Genomic DNA, 19139 nt, shown 5'->3' with positions numbered 1-19139 from the left:
TTCTGTCCCGACGAACATAGACATCCGGCCACGCATCGTGACCGTGCACGGTACACGATTCGTTAATTAATCCCTTGCCGGCGCACGTGCGGTACACCCAAGATCCGCACTAAGAGACCTCCAACCTCATTCAACCGTTGAATCGCGTTGGCATAATGCACGAATTGCGGTTTACGACGGTGATTTAACCATTCGCGGCCAACCCGATTTGCTATTTGTCGATGCGTATCGCCGTGCCGCAGTCGTCCATATTGTAATTTTCGTTTTGTTCGCGTTTTGTGTTCGTATCAGGAAACTTGTTGAAACTTGAACGACCTGGAAGATGTAATAATGACTCCGCAAATCGAGAAGAAACTCGATTCGATCGATTTTATTATGAAAATAAAGATTTAAATACACGATAGGGAAAGGAATAATACTTGAATTTGAATCAAAATATTCAACTGCGAAGCTTATTGAACTTTCACAAATCGTGATTTTTAGTAGAATTACCTTAATTATTCTAATCTTGTAAATAAATTTTTAATGGCTTTTGCTTATTACTTGAAAAATTTTAATATTAACGCACACAGTGTTGAAATTTTTAAAATTGAGCGTAATATTAAGAGAAAGATCAAACCTTACCTTAAATGACTTTTGTATAGTTTTGTAATATACTTTTGTAATGATACGTATTATCAGCTGATTTAGCGCTTTGATTCATCGACATTCCGTCGGGTGATGCGAATCAAGACAAGGTCGTTCCGGCTGTCGCTCTACATTTTAATTGGCAGCACCGTACATTGCCCCTAATGGTGTTTCTGTTGTCGGCGATTGAATGGTGCCTCACAATAGCCGCCTTTACGTCCTATTCAGCCCTTTCGCAGGGATAGCACTGACGGGCGGAGCTGGAGGGTAAACTACTATGAATGTGCTAACTCGTGGCCGAGGTGATTGAGTTTAGATCGCTATTGAATTTCTACGTGCTCAGGCGGCTTAGATGCGCGATTATGTCCTTTTACATCCCCACTCCTTTGAAAGAAAGAGAAGGATAATCAGACAGAGAGAGAGAGAGAGAGAGAGGGGGGGGGGAGGAGTTTCTTCAGATGCGCGATCGTCTAGAAAATTCTCAGAAAGAACAGAAGCACAAAAGAAACGGAGATTAACGAATGGATGTGTATACAACTTGAATGAAAGAACTTCATTGCTGCATTCATTGCTAATCCTTCTTCGATAAGAATTTACGAAATTGAAATTTTAATAATTTTCAGATAATTATTAATGTCATGAATAACAATAAAAAGATTATTAATATGTATTTGCGCGCGTATACACGTGTGTTTGTTAATGGTGTGTTGTTAATAGCTATATATTGTTATAATTAGCGATTGAATAAATTATTCATTTTGATAATTTATTATGATAGCTGTCCAATATTTAAAGATTTCATTTTGTGTAACTGCATTTTGTCGAGTGCAAGAAATAATTGACAGTAACCAACCTAACGGACAGCGCTGTTGCGACGAGATAGATAAGTTTAAAAATTTTATCGGGTTACAGACTGCACAGTTGGTTATCAAGTCTTGCAGCAATTTTTCACGGCATAGTACGAATGGGGTTTAAGCCATTTTTCCACTGTTAAATCAAAACGGAAGAAAGCCTCTAAGCCGCTTAACTCTAAATACGATCCCGCGAGGGTCGGATCGTTTCGGTGCTCAATTTATGGTCGCCGGCTCGCGCGCTCATAACCAATGTCATAGTCAGCGTGTCGACGAAACTGCATTACGGTACGGACGAGTTCAGCGTCGTGCTGTTGAATGCCGGTTATTTCGCAAACCACTCCGGAAGGGAACGATATCCCGGAGGGTGAGGTTTACGAGCGCCCCCGAAATCTCGGGCATGACTCGATAAAAAGCACCCTGCGGGACCCAGAAAGACCAAGTCCCTTTTTATTGTCCTCTGCCTGTGAGAGAGTCTGTCATGGGGATATCATAGGATTCCATTTTCTTTAGTCCGGATTTTTGCTTTGGCAAGAGAGAGAGAGAGAGAGAGAGAGAGAGAGAGAGAGAGAGAGAGAGAGAGAGAGAGAGAGAGAGAGAGAGTATTTTGTAGAAATTGCCTGATGTATCATAAATGCGATCACGTATCATGAAGTACATCACACATTACAAATACATAGTACAAACCCACATATAAATTTAATAATTCTTGAAACCTTGAATTTTTGTAAATTAATGAGTGCGAGAGTCCAGTTTAGGAGTTACATAAAAAATTGCATTTTGAGAATTTAATTTATATACATATGTACATGTATTGCACTCATGCATTTACTATGTATTTTGCATTAAAATTTATTATACGGATTACACTTGAAGTGATCGTATAATTTTATTTCAATATCACGCATACAACATTATAAAGTATATTATATGTATCTTAAAAACTTAAAATTATAAATGTATATTTTATCAATATACTAAATCACTTTTTAGTAACAATTTTTTAAAAGTGAAAAAGAATTCTTCGGTGGAAGAATGAAATTAATTTGTTTGAAGCTTCGCTGCGAAATATTTAATTTATCCAATCTTGTCGTCGGAATTTCGTGAGGCGTAACACAACGCGATGTGTCCCCAACAAATAATTCCGAAGCAGATTAAAAATACGGGCGGCTTCGGTCATAGTATCGGCGTGCCGTTAGGGCTGAAAGGTTGGTCGCGGATATATCGGGTGCCCGAATAAAACAAGAAGGCCTGATAATGCGCATCAAAGGCGCGGGCAGAAATAGAGAAGCGCTTAAGCTGGCGTGCACTTGTCGAGCGTCAGCGCTTTCATCTTCGCCCTCAAAGAGCAACTCGTAAACGTTTGATGCCACAGGATCAATAAATGTATCATGCGCGAGCCGAACGCACCGGTATTAAGTTTCATTGAAAGAATGAAATCTCTGCCCTCTCGCCGCGTCTTTGTATTCGGAAAATCGTAAAAATGAAGGAACAGTCGCGATATCATACAACGCATCGAGTTTATCGGATTTTTATTCTTGTGTGACTAATCTATCTTGTTACATTAATTTGCTGTATTAATTTTACTATATCAATGAAATAAATATTACGCGATTTTTTTAAATATATGCGGTCGATCAATCGCATTGTGCGCAAATACAACTTTACTCTGCATTTGCGTATGATTAATTGATTAATCGATAAATTAAAAAACTTGCATATATTTATATGAAATGGTAAATTCTTTAAATCCAAATCTTTTACTATGCCTGTTTTTTATGAAAAGAAAAATTTTTCACTAAACGAATGAAACTTCTTCATTAAACCAGTCATTTTATAGATGGCAGATGTGTATCTGGTTAGAGTAATGTGCTAAAATACTATGTAGGTAGTGCATAACGGAAGTACATTTATCGCGGAGCCTGGAAAGAAATTCGAATGGCTACTCTGGAAATTCTTTTACGGGAGTTCGCACTTGTTCGCGCGCATTTTTTTTACGGCAGTTGCTTATTTCAAGATTCCGCTTGAATTTGCTGACGACGCAAACGACTTTGGAAAACTCTTAGTCCTTACTAGCCTTGCACGCAATTTTTATCCTAAAATCTTTACTCGGCTTTTATCAGAAATAACGTTTCTCATCTAACTTGTTTTTATTACATCAGTGACTACTTGATATTCTGAAAACTGTAATTCCATCTTTTTTAACGTAAATTATTAATTTAATTAATTAGAGAACTCCGATGAAATTTATGTGATTGTATTTTCTGTGTGAAAATAAATTTTAATTTATCGAACTTATTGCAACTTTTGGACTTATTTAAATTTTGATTTATCAGTAGCAATATCTGCGATGTAATTTATTGTTAACATTACGTTCAGGCGTTTCTGTTTTCCAAACATAATCTTGAATATCGCGACACGAAGGTAGGGAGATCTCGAAATAATCACCTAGGGTTGGAACTCCTCGAACGAGGAAGGGGTTTGGCAGATTCCGTAGTAATCCGGTAAAGTCGCAACTCAAACAGTTTAAGTCAGAATAGTGGCCGAAGGGTGGTAGGTTGCGGTCGTTCAGAGGATGTAATGGGTGGGATTTAGGATTACGAGTGCTAGTATATGTAACGTTCGGTCCGGCAATTTATTGGCTCGACCTTCCATTCTTATTGAACGTTCGTCGATATATTCCGTAATAAGAGTATGCATAATTTTGCACATTAATATTTATGATCGTTCAAGGTTCAAAGTATTTAAGGTTCAAAGTTATTATCGTAAGTATCTTAACTCTAAGTCCACAATGTTAGTCTTTGAAACAGCAAATTATGTATGAATTAAACAATCGGAGTATAGCTACTGGCCACTTTGCTATGACACGGACCTTTTTCTGCACGTCCTAAAAAAATTATAAATTCCAGTCACGAAAGCTTCGAATTCGCTTCTTCTAAATTCGCAAAATCGACGCGCAGCAACGTTGATACAGGCGAGGTGGAATTTTCGGAATATTCCCCGACCGGAAAACGTAGGATGAGGCATGCGCGTATAATTTACGTGAGAGCACGTTCTGCGGCGAGCATCTCGTGGATCGTGCTATAGCAGGAGGAGCTAGAGCGAGAGCAGAGTTAGAGCAAGGTAGGGTCAGGGCTGGACAACGCGATAGCGATGCTCCGAGCTATGGAGCGACGTTGAGCGCCTTACCTACCGCTCGGTTACTGATAACCTCCCTTCCTTCCTGTGCTTCCCCACCTCACTACCACCATCGTAACCCCTTTTGCTATTTATGACCGGTAACTTAAATCGTGAAATGTCGCGATTGTGAGAGATTGCCACAGCACGGTCGCCACGGCAAAATCCGCCTAAATAAAAAATAGGCAGCTACCTTATTCGAAGCAAGGTGATTGCGAAAATAGTGCAAAGTTATATAAATATAGCGTTTGATATATTAGTTAAATAATAGATCCAGCGAGTTACATGTATTTAGTAATAAACGTTTCTTTTTTTCGTCTTTTCCCGTATAAATGATTTCATTAAAACAGAGGTAAAATCGAGATGGCTCGGTAAAAGGATGAAACTCAAGTACGTCAAAGAACAAAAGCGAGTGACATTATCCACAACGGATGGGACCGCAGTCTCCGGGTTGGCCAGGATTAATTCTTTCTGAGCGGTTCAGAACGCGGGGATGGATCGCTCGGGAGACAGAAGGGTTGGAAGAAAGACTATAGATTCTGCGGCACTGGGCTAGCTCGAGAAAAAGTAGGGCGAAAGGGCGAGGGACAGGCCAGGCGAATCGGTTATCATCCCGAGGGTTGCGAGAGCCTCGTCCTGGGATCCCTCCGTCACTTTTTCTTCCTTCCCTCTTCCATTTTTTTTTCTCCATCTCCGCGTATCCTTCTCTCCCGACCTTATCCTTGCCCTATTCGTCCCTGTGACCTCAATTCGCGACAATGCGGAATCATTCTGTGCTACGCAATTTTGATCGCCTTTATCCTGGTTCGAAAGTGCTTTAACGCTATCTAGCAGACAATTAGATATTAAACTGACGCGCGTGTGCTATACGAGAAAATTACATAATAGGCATCCATAAAGCCGGTGTAACAATAGATGACTATAATTGAGATTTATTTGCAAAAACGTTCAGCGTTACGAAAGTTAGTTAAAATATTTGTGGAAAAATTATGTTAAAATGATTAGATAAGAAAATCGATTCTTTCGTTTAACAGCCTTAAAAATTAGTTTGTATTTTATTCTATCGTATTTATGCATTCCCATTAATATAACATTATCGATACCATATCCATACGTGATTGCCAAAGGGACCCAGTGGACAAAGTAATATTTGCAATGCGTTGGGGTTATTGATTTTAAAGTTGAGTTGATTGGCCGCTGTACTGCGATGTAATAATACAGATGGGCTATTCAACCATGGATACACGTTACCAAAAGCCATTGCGTCGCTAAATTGATAGTATACATGACACAACGGGAAGCAATAATTTATTCGCAACGATGGACGTTTGCACTATTTTATTTTCTCTCTTTCGAGTCTTCCGTTATGTCGCGTAACGCATTAGCACCGTTTAGCGAAATGCAAAATTTTCGTAATATTATGCTTAATGCGATTACGGCGTTGCTCTATGTGCAACACGAAGTAATACACGGTATACATCTCGCGGCGCTATCTAATAACGCGCGTGTCGGCTTTGCGCGTTCACTTAAAAACCGTGCAGCACTACTGGCGGATTGCGCGCGATCTCGGACGTTCTCGGTTATGTAAATTCGCGGGATCTCATCGGGACGCACGATTAAGCTCTCAAAATGATCGCGAATGAAGGTAAAAGCGCGGACGACGACGCTGTTGATTAACGTTTATTCTAATATTTTTCTTAACGTTGCAGCCCTCCATGTATTCATTGGGAAAGGGGGGAAGGGAGATAAATGCAGTGGAAAACGTGGAACTGATTATGACATTTACGAATACATCGCAATAACGTGAAACGATAATACCCGACGGCCATAAAAGACACGCTGACTATTGTCCTCGTCTTCCTTTTCTTTCTTTTTGCTTTTTTTTCTTTTTTTTTTTTTTTGTAAAACTGTACATTGCCATTAAGCGCGCCTTTTATTACAAACTTCGCGTTCCTGCTCATAATTTGCGTTACACAATAATTTTGATTTGTCGGAGAAAGAAGTTTCTATTTTACGAGCCAATTGTTGCAATAAAATATAAAGCTCGACGCTTTGCGCGATAACGGTGACCAATGTGCTTTTCCGTTTTATTTCATTTTCGTAAATTACGCTTTTTTTAAATTAAAATCATAAATTCCATTGTATTACGGCGATTACATGATATTTAAAATCAACGTGAAACAACAACTTACATCATTATGGAGTCGTATTACACTACAGAGCGTTAATTATAGATGAATATTAAATTTCTGCAAATAGTGGAGCGCGCGCCAGAGATGGCTTCCATCTTCCTTTCTACGGAGCGATTTCATTTTCGTAGACGCGGAAACTTTAAAGGCAAGCTAGAAACATGTACGTGGTCGCGTATCGAGTGAGGAAAGCAAGAGGTCGGTAAAGAGGGATGAGGCGGGCCCTTTCGCCCACCTCCTCCCTCGAGCGATGAAACTATAAAGCCACTCCTAGTAAGTTGTAAAATTGTAATAGCCTTCCGGTATTTACATAATGCTACGGCGTAATAAGTGGAACTCGCCGAGTTTCCATTACCATTCCGCCGCTATCCGCTCTTATCTCCGCTAACGACCCGAGGGGGCCCCGCTCTCTCCCCTGCGTGACTTATATTTTTCCACCTTTCCCTCTTCGTCGGGCTAACCGCGGCGAGAAGCGGTCCGCTTCGTCGTCGTCTGCGACTCCATCTTTTGTTTGCGTCGCGGCGTGCCTTTGCTACGAAAATTCGACCGGTTACTCCGTTAGTTGATCTTTTCTACTCTAGTTTAATCTAAAGCTAAATGTGTGCTGATTTATTCTGTAATAATCCAATGTAACCAATATGGCCGTACAAATAAACGAAATAAAATGGCCAATAAAACGAGGAAATTCTAGGCGTCTAATTTCAATATTATTAACATAGCGTTAGTCGATTTCCACGGACTAAAGCATTCAATGCATTGACGTAAATCGCACAGCAGTTTTTAAATATATCTCGTCAATATCGAACTCAATATTAATTCTCGAATGCGAAAAATCAATGATGTGACTTGTTTTAATATTAACTTTTATTAAATTTGTATTTTTACCATCACAACGTTATTCATTATAAATTGAACTTGTTAAATGACTAAAAATGTTCTGACGTACATTCGTTACGTGAGTTCGTGACTTTTAATCACAATCTTCGTTTTATGCGGTTTATTTATTCATTTTATTTTTAACTATTGTAACTATTGTATTATTGGTTTGCGAAAACTTAATAAGTCGAAACATACATCATCCCAGAGTTTATTATATATTAAATGCAATTTTATTATTTTAACACACCTAAAGTTCATTTATTTTATTGGTCTACTTATATTTGTTACTCCAATGCACGATAATTGATATATGTCTGTTGTCTATTCATACCGCGTGTTAAAAATGTAAAAGAGGGTTGGTATATTCTCCGAGAAGAAATTAATTGACATTTGTAACACTTGTTTGTATATAAGAAAACAAGCTGTGTAAGAATTTATTTTAATTTCATTCATATTAGCATTAGGAGAAAGCATTTCTTTTAATCATTACGTATTATTTCATATTCTGCTTTCTTTTTTAATCAAAACTGTTCGTCGTGTACAACAAACGAGGACTTGGAGATGGAAAATTTCGGCAAAAGTCTACTCAGTTTTCACGACACTGCACTCATTATGCGGTTGGCAATAGTAAAATGTAAAGCTGGATTTCGTTTGTCGGTGGAGAACACAAGGAAAGCCGAATTCCCACTTTCGACACTGAAGAAAAGAAAGGGGAGGTGCAGCGGTTTCATTCGAATAAGTGGCTTCCTTGGTTTAAGTTCGCCTTCCTCCATCGCTTCTCTCCTCACCTTGTCTATTCATGATAACATCCTTCTTTATTCCTGAATATCTCTCTCCCTTTTTCTCTTTGCTATTTTCTCCTTACGATGAGCTTCTCACCGACGAAATCGAGGCGAATCGTTTATTTAATTTTCGAAAGATCCTGCCGTTTTATTTTTATCCTCGAGACTTTATACACTTCGCTGATTAACCCACCTCGCGGGAGAAACCTGTCTCTCTCATTCCCTTCTAGACAAGGACGCCGGCACGAAGAAAGCTGCGAGTTTGCATGGGGTTTTGAAGAAGGGTTAGAGATGAGGAACGAGAGGGGAGTCGAGTTCAGAGGAGCGCGGGTGGAAAGACTCGCGTCCTCCCGGGGGTTTGCGTTACTCACCGGATATAGAGATGTCTAAGCCCAGCCATCACTGAAATTGCCAGAGTTTACCTCTTCCGCCCTTTCCGCCGCGCTCCATCTCTCCCCTCCCATCTTTCTTTCTACCCCCGATCGCGCTTTCCTTTCCTCAGCATGGAACTTCCGCCCGTAAAATGTTCGACTCCTGCCTTTCATTCTCCGGCTCGTCCGCCCGCGGCTTTATTACAATGCGATTGTATTATCAAGATTTCAAGACTAGAAGTATCGGCCTTTCTCTCATCTCTTTTCCCTTCAGCTCCCTTAAGCCTCTCATATTAATCCACCTTGTCGGAACTGATTTCACGGAGGAATCGATGAATTCTCTTTATCAAATTCCGCAATGTTTATCAGACATTTAACGATCGTATTGCATTCACTGTGCCATTGTTTTCACTTTGCCTGAATCTGCTATAAATAAATCAAACTTTATAAATAAATATTCACACGCACGCGTGCACGCGTACGTACACACCCACAAACATGTAATTTAATAAATGTAGGAATAAACATCAAGTGTTTTATATATCTATTTACTGTGGACAGAAATTAAAAGAATACTTCTTTCAATTTATATACCTTGAAAATTCATTGGAAAAATTTTATTATTAGACATTTTTATTTTTCAGTGCATTTTATTGCTTCACCGTTATGCACGTGACGCGTGCTTGTACGTGTGTGTGTGTGTATGTGTGCGATCGATTAGACAGTCCTTAAATACTAATCGAACTTCTCGCGATCTCCATTTCTAATTCATTGGTTATATTATCATACCACACTGATATCCGTCGGTTCATGCAGTACCCGATGCGTGGGTAGTGACGTTCAATATCTGTCGGGAAGACGCGAGGAATATCGGAGATCGGAGACGTCGGTTCGTACGTGGCCTGTAATCGCATCGAATGCAAGATCCGATGTTGCGTTTCGGATTCGCCACGAACAATCGTAAAAGAGCGATAACGTTGCTCCCTGTCGCACATACCTTCCTCGCGTTTACTTTTGATTCACGACACGCACATCCGAGACGAATCTGCGATAAACGCGAGCACCTAATAACATTTTTCCGTTTTCAACCATGACCTTTAACGCGCCATTCTTAGGTTTCACTCCTTAAAGCATGATCTGCTAACATTCCTCCACACCTTTCCACTTTCTTCTTTAGTCCACGGTCGTTAAGGGGGAAAAATCTTGTACGTTCCATTATGTATTTTTACAATTTTATTTTAAACGAACATAGTGAGTGTTTTCTTTCCGTGCTTATGTAGTGGTATGTTGTATTGAAGCGTAAGTTGAATTGTTAATAATGCACCTGTGTCGATTATTTACGACTTTTCTGTCGATAGTAAGACAGGTATGGAAGGCTAAAAGCAACGGCAAGAACACCGCTAGGGGAAGAGTCTACCTGGAAATGTCATAGCGCATCCAGACACAAATCATTCATATTTGAAATCCTTATCAATTCTTCTGGTACGATCATATCGTGTTAAAAATTTTATTTCCTTTCCTGGAACACTGTTAATCGAGTTACTACTCATTATTTTTTATTCATTTTTAGCAAAAAAAACTGTATTATTTCAATTTAAAAATAGTTACTGCAATATATAAATTAATATCTCCTTTTTCTTTGTTTTTTTATAGATGGTGACAAGGACAAAGAAGATATTCGTCGGGGGATTATCGGCGCCGACGACGCTGGAGGACGTCAAAAATTACTTCGAACAATTCGGTCCGGTAAGTACAAACATTCAAAATTTTATATTACTACGCTACCCCGTACTGCAAAGTTAAAACTGTTGAAAACTTCACAAGCTTTATTTTAATAAAATTTTAATGAAGATATTGAGCGAAAAAAAAAGAGGTACGATTTTTTTGTTAACGTGTATTTTTTGAGTAAACGTCACATTTATAACTAGCCATGTTAAAGATTGAAATGTGATTATAATTTCTAATTATATTTTTCAAGAGATATCTTTATGAGAGTTCATATTGTTTAGAATTTATTAAATCTTTTATATAAAATTAATCGCGTGTACCAGCATTACTATGTAACATATCGCTACGTTCCGGAGTCACGGGCAACGAGAGCAATATCATTGACTATCATTTCAGTTGGTTACATTATCGATGTATCGCACATCCTCACCATTTCCTCTCGTGTCGCAAAATCGAGCGGCACTGTCGACGACTGTGATTCATGGGATTTACATTGTTTAGTACTTTTGCATATTTTATTGGCCATTTCGCGCGGAACGCTATTGATTTTTGGACGAACAAGTGCACTCATTTCCATTTACACGACGTCAACGGCGTGCGACGACAATTCTGTCTCGCTGCAGTTCCCATGAATTTTGATCGTTATGGCTCATAACAGTGATATCGAGGTATCGCTATTTGGATTGTTTCAAAATGCGTGACATAATATTATTCCCATACGAATGATCTCATTTTCTTTGGTTGCCTAACTTGTTCATGGATTACAGAAAGTAATCGATCTTTGTTAATCGCTTTATCGCGAAATTGCATATTTAACTTTTACCTCGTCTTTTAGAAATTAAGGATTGTACCACGAGTATAGCGTGAAAATGTTAAAAATATTAAGCATATACCGCCAAAGTCTAGTCTGGTCAAGAGATAATTTATTCTAAATTTATTGAATAATTTATCGTAACTTTTTTGATCCATTTTATATAAACTAATGTTTTCGATAACAAATGCCAAAATATTTTATATATTATGTTTTAATAACAGAGTAAATTCGATACTAAAATACTACGGAAAATTCGTGTCATTAAAAATGAAGATATTACTCAATAGATTTTGACGTATCCTTAAAATTGAGAGCAATCTTATCACAAGATCCACTTGGAAAGCTAAAGGAATGTAGGGCATTCGCGTGGACATTTCAAATGGGAGATCACGTGATTATAAACTAGGAAATCTGAGACAAGAATTTCGGTTAATTAGCTTTTATCGGCTCTTGAAGAATCTTTAGAACGTATTATTGTGCGGGTTTCTTCATCTCGATAACAATGATTCATCGAGTTCAGATTGCCGGCAAATAGAACACACGCGCGATCTTCGATTCCAATTTCGACGCGTTTGCACCAAATGACTTTTTACGAGGAAGTAATAATAAATGATTCTAATAAGCAGAATGGAACAATAGTTATTGAGTTGGAAGTTTTCGGTTATCTCGTTTCCGGGCTAAAACCGTATCGTAAAATTAATAGAATCGTTACAGCTTTAACCGTTACAGTTAAATACGAGCATTATTTTCGACAAGCCAGAAATTCATGCCAATTGTTTTGCTAATACTTCATCATATGATAGTTCTCAATAAACGTATACATTCGCATGTTGTAAAAAATAACAATGGAAAATTAAAAAAAAAGTTTTTATGCAATATAAATAAATTCCTTTCATTATCTGTGACGCTAAGTTAAATCAAAAGTACAAGGATAACAAACGTGACAGTTCAAACAATCGCAAAATATCATTTTTCTGGGCGTGTTCAGATTGCGTGTGGCAAACAGATTTTACAGTTGACATTTTAACCTGTAACCGTAATTCATCCGGTATTAGTCTAACGCAGCAAAAACAAGTACGCCACGCATGAAGATCACGATAGCGTCCTTCCATTACGATGAATCAGATTCCTTGTCACGGTCAGACATGCATACCGCGCGGAACGTTAAAGTCTACAAGCGGAGCGAGATCGTCTACGGGAGAGAATCGATGCCGCTTATCATCGATGGCGGAGAGAATCGAGATACCGGGAAATTCGGCGTCGCCGAATGGTCGCATAATAAGGCGGTCCCGGGTCGTCCGTTGCAGATGCAGCCGGCGGATATAGAAATTTATTGGAAAACTTGGTCGATCCCAGGCGGCAGGGAATATATGCCCGGCTCTCAGGTGACACGATGTGGTTTCGAAGGATCGAGGGTAGTGGAGTAGGGTCGGCGAATGAAGGAAGAGGGAGAAGAAAAAGAAGTCGGGCGCACGACACGTTTGTCCGCGACTCGTGGCTCGAGCTAGAAATGGACTTGAGATATCAGAGTTTCCTGTTATCTCTATCTTGAACCTACTCCTAATTCCACCCTTTCTCTCTCTCTCTCTCTCTCTCTCTTGTGCTTCGCCCGTGTCTCTATCTCTCTCTCTTTCTCCACCGAAAGTCCTTCGTTCGGCTTTGAATGCAGAGTTTCCGGCTCGTAGCGGCTGGACTTCTCTCTCTTCTATGTATGTGACCCACATTGGAGATACCATCGGGCGTGAACGCGCGCGCTGGCGGACGTACATGACGCCATTTCGGAATTCGACTCCTACGTACGGAGCACACACGTGAGCGTACACAAGTTCATGTCTACGCCCACGTGCATCCTAACGATGAGCATGCACGATCGTGCTGCATCCACACTTGGACGACTTTGGAGGCCGAACAAAAGTGAAGGGCGGAAATTTAGAACCGCGCCATTTGCAAAGTATGATCGGAGTATGTTTTCTCACGTATGGCAAAGTGCTCGCTGACTCGTCTACGACTGTTTTATCAGGCTTTCACGTTTCATATTTACGCCTTCGCGTTCGTTAATGCTCGGCGATGTACGCACGTGCTCGTATCACGCGAAAAATTACCATTTGCGTGTTTCAAAATTTCCATTTGATAACGGCCTAAAAAGATGTTCTGTTTTCGGTACGACTACCAACAGATGTCGACGATCTGGCGCGAGCCGTTCGACCATTGGGTCACGTTCGTGTCGGGAACGTAAATACACAAGAGACGAGAGGCGAGTCTTTGCCGTAAACTTGTATCGCGCGCCGGTCTCCTCGGGCCAGTCCGATGCTCCATCTCGCCAATACCTATCTGATTCCACTTTTGCTTCGTAAAAGCACGAGAGCAGAAAGGGAGCGCGAAAGCGGGAGATCGCTCCGTCGAAATAGCTACACCGCGAGGAAACTGATAAAGCTAATGGCATTGCTGGGAAATGCGTTATACTCATTGCATGTTTCAGCTTATGAAACTTTTCAGGGGCTACCATTTTTTGCTCCAACACACGTACAATGTATCCGTAGCTGAGAAACTCGTGCATATTTTTTATGTACATATAGTATTAGTTCTTTTAGTTCGTACTTTTTTTTTTAGTTCTCTTTTAAATAAGTTATTCAAATAATTTAACTTTTTTTTTTACATAATCCATGAGCTCTCGCAGTCTCGATTAACTGAAATCTCAATTTGATTAAATTATGTTGGAAAAGCGTTATATTCAAAAGTAAATCTGCCATTTAAAATGGCCGTTTATTTGAAAGAGGAAAGCAATCTTTTTGTTAAAAGCATTGAATAAACGAGTTTTTAATAAGTTTTTATTTTAATAATGTAAAAAATTTTTTACGAGTTAAGCCAATCGTAAGTACAGAGCAATTCAAACTTTCCGCATCAAGGAAGATTGTTTGACAGTTTGACTTTTACCGCTTCAATTTTTGCTTATCCGACATCTTCATGGCTCTAGCGTAGACGCTGTCTTACAAGGCAAGTTTAAGCAAATAAAAGGTTTCTGTGCTATTATAGGCTAGATTACGCACACCAATGTTAACAAATATCTACGTGACAAGAACCCGCTGTCGTCGTTAGAATTGGGAAAGAGTCGAGTATAATAGTTAGCGTGAATGCAAATCTCGGCCCGATATACATAAATTGACGGCGAGCCCTGCCTTCCTCCGTCCCTCATCCAAGGCCGGTCGCGTATCGTAGACCGCCGCCAGCACGCGATTTAAAACTTAGATGAGGCCGTCCGGCGACGTTACCTGAAAAATGAATGGATCCCCGAAGAGAGCGAGAGCTTAATTGCGCTCGCTCTCAACCCCCCCCCTCTCTTCCTTCTTCCTTCATCGGCAGCCGAAGAGCCGGAAACGAGGGTGGATGAGGTGGTAAGGAGGTAAAGGAAGGGGAAACGGCGCGGCGTGGCGCGGCGCGGTGGTAGTCGATGGAAGACTCTTTGCCGCTGTACGTACTTAACGGTCGACTTGAAATTAAGAAATTAAGAATTAATATGAACCTTGGAACCGGTTCGGGGCTCGTCTCTTTTCACCGGCAACGATCGCCGCATTTCATTCTCACACCGAGGGACAAATTTTCCGCGGGAACGACCGGCGTTCATTGATCTGTCCGCCGATGAAGTTTGCTCGTTGAGATATCGAGGAGTGCCCGGTAATCACTGCACCCTTGTGATCGCGAATGACAGTCCTGAGAGCTTTGATGGTTGTTCTATTTTGAAAGTGCAAAATAATGTGCTTTTCTATAGTTGTTTGTCGCGTTAACTTTATCACTTTGATTAAATCGGACGTGATCATATTTAGGATCGAAGGTTTTTGCGAATCAATGTCAACGTCACCTTTTCGTATATGCTCGCACATGATGAAATTCAATAATAATTTTGTTTGAAGTAAAGACAGTGAAATTAAATAGTAAAAATGATATTTGCCAGTATCGTTATAAATTTTATTTTTGACTCTCTGGCTAGAGTAAACGAAATCGGAAAGTATATCTCCCGAACTGATTAATAGCCTTTTAAACCCTAATAAATTCAGTAAAACAGCAATATTTAAGGCCACTTGTTTCTCGGTTAATTACATTATAGCCTGACGTCCGTTTATGAGCAAAAGTCAAGGTCGCAATAAACAGTTTTTTGCATTCTACGCCCGCTCGCGTTTCTCTCGCCAACTTGTATATTCGTCGGTAAATAATATTTCCAACGTTCGAATATTGTCGTTTTGTTCCTTTTCGCGTAGAATATTACCACAGTCTACAATACATCACTTGCAATCGCGCGCACGCTTCCAATATTCGTTCGCCGTTTCGTTTTCACCTGTAGAACACGGGAGAGGAGAGGGGAAAGAGGGGGCACAGGGCGAGTGGCTGGCGAGGGCAGAGGGGCCCGGGGACTTCTGGGAGTTCTCCTGCGTCTGCGACCCTGCGCGACTGCGTGGCTGAATAAATAAATTTAATGGCGCTTGTCACGTAGCAAAACGGGATAAATTCCGGGCGTCTGACAGCCATTTAAAACAATGCCGTCGCGAATACACGCCATTTGTAACCCGGTGCTTTTGTTTCACGTTGCTATTCATTCCCCTGCAACCCCCGTGCCGCCGGTCCCCTTCGTGCCGCCACCACTCTACCGTCACCTATTCTATATCCGCCGACATCACCATCGTTCGGCCAATCCGCGAACCGGGAAAGCTACGCCGGTCGGGTACGTTGGTACCCGGACTGCGCTGTCGGATTCATGCTTCATTTTTTATCCCCGATAAAAATGCAATTAAGGCTCTTTGATAAGGCTCGTGCCCATTGTACCCCTTTCTCGACCTTATATCCCCGATTCCATTCATCCCGACCGGTTGGAAATGCAGCGGCCATTATTTGCGCGGAAAGATCGCTTACCGTGAAATGTCAACATCCTTCAGCTTCTCCAGATGCAAATCCCGCCTGATAGCAGAGAAAGCCGCCTGCTAAGCCGTATCAGGTGGATTATATGAGCATCTTAACTTTCATTTCTTTTTCTAAATATTTTACAATGCAATTCACTTTTTAATGCAAAACTCGTGCGTTTCTATTTCTCAAAACAGTGAAGAGTAAACTGAGTGCGAAAAATACCTCATTAGCGTCTTCTTCATTTCGCGCCTGTGAAATAGCTTTATTCACTTAGTTTTAATATGTCATTAAGTGTCTCTGTAGAGACAGAGAGAGAGAGAGAGAGAGAGAGAGATATTTTCCAAGTTTCTGCGTAAAAATGAATAAATTAAATGAGATTGGACCACTGAATTATTTTTATCTTCCACATTTGCCTAGTTGAAAAGTGATCTCACTCAGAACGATTTATCAGTTACGTTATTAAAATTACCTAAAATCACTTAAGATAGTCGAGAAGAGCCGAGTATCTGGGAAATACTTACTTCAAGCACTTACTTCAAGCGCTATCAGATTTTGACAATAGTTATCCTTTTTCGCTGGTATCCTAAAATGCACCAAGTTCGACTCGATTTTCGCAGAGCGAATTCTCGTGCGAGCGTCTAAGCTCGCGGAAATACCCGGGGATTAGTTGCCTTGAGAGAGGGAAAACGGGCGGATAGTCGCGTAACAGCACTTCGCGAGCGCTTTTTTCCCGTCGTCGCGACGTAACCGCCGTATATCACGTTATGGCGCTTATCAGACGGGCGTATATCTCGGGCGTTTCGCGGGCGTGACGACGAAAGAACGGGAGAGGGAGGGAGGGAGGGGGGGGTAGTCGAGAGAGTGTAATTCCGCTTCTTCTTTCGAAATTTCTCAGGCTCGAATGGCGGGTGCCAGCTCGACGCGATGCCGCTCGCGCGCGCTGGAGCATTCCTTCTTCGGGGATGAAGGGAACCGACGCCCGTTCTCGCGCTCGGGCGAGGGTGCTCGGGCGTGCGGAATGAAATTTATGAGGGTCCTTTATTCCGGCACTTAAAGGGACGGAGGAGGCAGGAGGAGGAGGGGGAGAGAAGGGAGACGCTCGACTTAAGTTTGAGCAATTTATTAATTTCCCCGTATTTCGGCACGGCCGTGGACGACGCGTCTCGTTCTCTATCCCCCCCCGCCCCTGAAAAAGAGATCACGCTCTCTCGCCCTCCCCCTTTTTCCCTCCGACTCGAGTGCGCCCCGTTTTCTCGAGGCCGGTTCGTAGGCGAATCGTACATCACGCGCATGTCACGAGAAGAAGTTTAACGTCGCCCACAAATCGTGCCCCGCGCATTTTTATGCTCCCAGTCGAGAAATTCTTAAATCCACCGAGCAGATGATAATTTATTACCTTGTTACATACGTCATTTTCATGCTCGTATCACATTCACAGGGCGGTATTTTCGTCTGCGTTAAGTCGTACTGAATTTTGCGTTCATAATTAATATTCATTATATTTAGAACTTCGTTACTGGTTAGCCAGTCTGGAGTGACCTAATTCGTATTTAAGAGGAGTGACAAGTTGTCGCAATATTTCTTACTATTTTGATGAACGTGTCGGCGTTTTAATAACTCCTTTAGATCTGCTGAGTGCGCTGTAGTGTTAATAATTTTAGAAATTTACTTTGCCTCAATGCCTTCATTGCTTTCTTCATTTATTTTATGACAGCCATCCTATATCGATTTCGTTCAGAATACATCTCGGTTCAAGAGACATTTTTCCCCTCCTCCCCGATAAGCTCGTCGCACGATTGCTACACGCAGCTTTTGTCTGACGATGCAAGCATCATTAGCGTCGAGCGTAATGAGCACGCTAATCACCAGCAGACCACGCGCTGTGTGCTGAGGCATTCCGAGAGAGGAAGGAAAAAAAAATACGTGCTGAAACACGTGACTACAAGAGGCAGAACGGACAAGTACAGAAGTATATATATATATATATATATATGTGTGTGTGTGTGTGTGTGTGTGTGTGTGTGTGTGTGTGTGTGTGTGAGAGAGAGAATTGCTTTATTAGTCTCTTCTCGACTGTGAAAATTTTACGAGAGTACGATAGAATCTGCGCTAATTGCCATTGGCTTACGAATCTCTGTTATTTATTATTCATTAATTACTTCAACTTAAAAAATAATAGGAAATTAGAAAAAAATATTAGAATAAACAGACAGATAAATCGACAAAAAGAAAACAAGAATAACTACATGAAAAGATAGCGCGGAGAAACAATATTTTCTAGACTCCGATCTGTTACGTGCGCACTTAGCACACCGTATCGAAATGCGAACGTGTATATTACCAAAACATGTGGGAACACAGAAAGTGTAAAACAAATAATATAATGGTATCGGCAACATCGATACGCTGTGAGCGGCGCATTAGATCATTGTGCAACAAATACTGTTTTGCTGATTTATCGCGCCTCTTTCTCCGGAGCGAGATTGAGTGTTGCCTAATTATCGCAATTCCGCTTTACGATTGCATCTCTTTCGAGCTTTAGGATTTAATTCATTAGTCACGTTGATTAACGCATTCATGATTTCGGTAATTACGTAAATGTAAATACGCCACTATTCATTTATCTGCGTACATTATTATAATTAGCTGGTATTCATAATCCTTACCGTTTATTTGGTATCACAATTATTTACTTTGAATTTTCATTGCATATTATGTATGTCAATTCTCATTGATTGGTGTTGCAATATATCAGATATTTGTTTTATTGGTGTTTGAATTAAAACAAACGAGCAGCAAGTTAAGAATTCTATATTGAATTTAGTATT

General features: G+C 40.6%; 1 protein-coding gene across 6 annotated transcripts in view; it reads left to right on the top strand.

Annotated features, from left to right (window-relative positions):
* The window catches only part of LOC105205369 (RNA-binding protein Musashi homolog Rbp6), a 594533-nt gene that overhangs the window by 409612 nt on the left and 165782 nt on the right, over positions 1 to 19139 (top strand). For 5 of the 6 annotated variants that reach the window (XM_026130366.2, XM_026130364.2, XM_039452221.1 and 2 more), the window contains one exon: positions 10530 to 10622. In XM_026130366.2, the coding sequence (XP_025986151.1) occupies positions 10530 to 10622 (93 nt within the window). Of the gene's footprint in view, positions 1 to 6607; positions 10359 to 10529; positions 10623 to 19139 lie in introns of those variants that run through there. The other variant, XM_039452223.1, reaches the window with a different exon arrangement.

Source organism: Solenopsis invicta, chromosome 7, assembly GCF_016802725.1.
Source record: "Solenopsis invicta isolate M01_SB chromosome 7, UNIL_Sinv_3.0, whole genome shotgun sequence".
NCBI classification, from domain to species: Eukaryota; Metazoa; Arthropoda; class Insecta; order Hymenoptera; family Formicidae; genus Solenopsis; species Solenopsis invicta.
The sequence above is the reverse complement of the archived record's forward strand: the minus strand, read 5'-3'. Positions and strand labels throughout refer to the sequence as shown.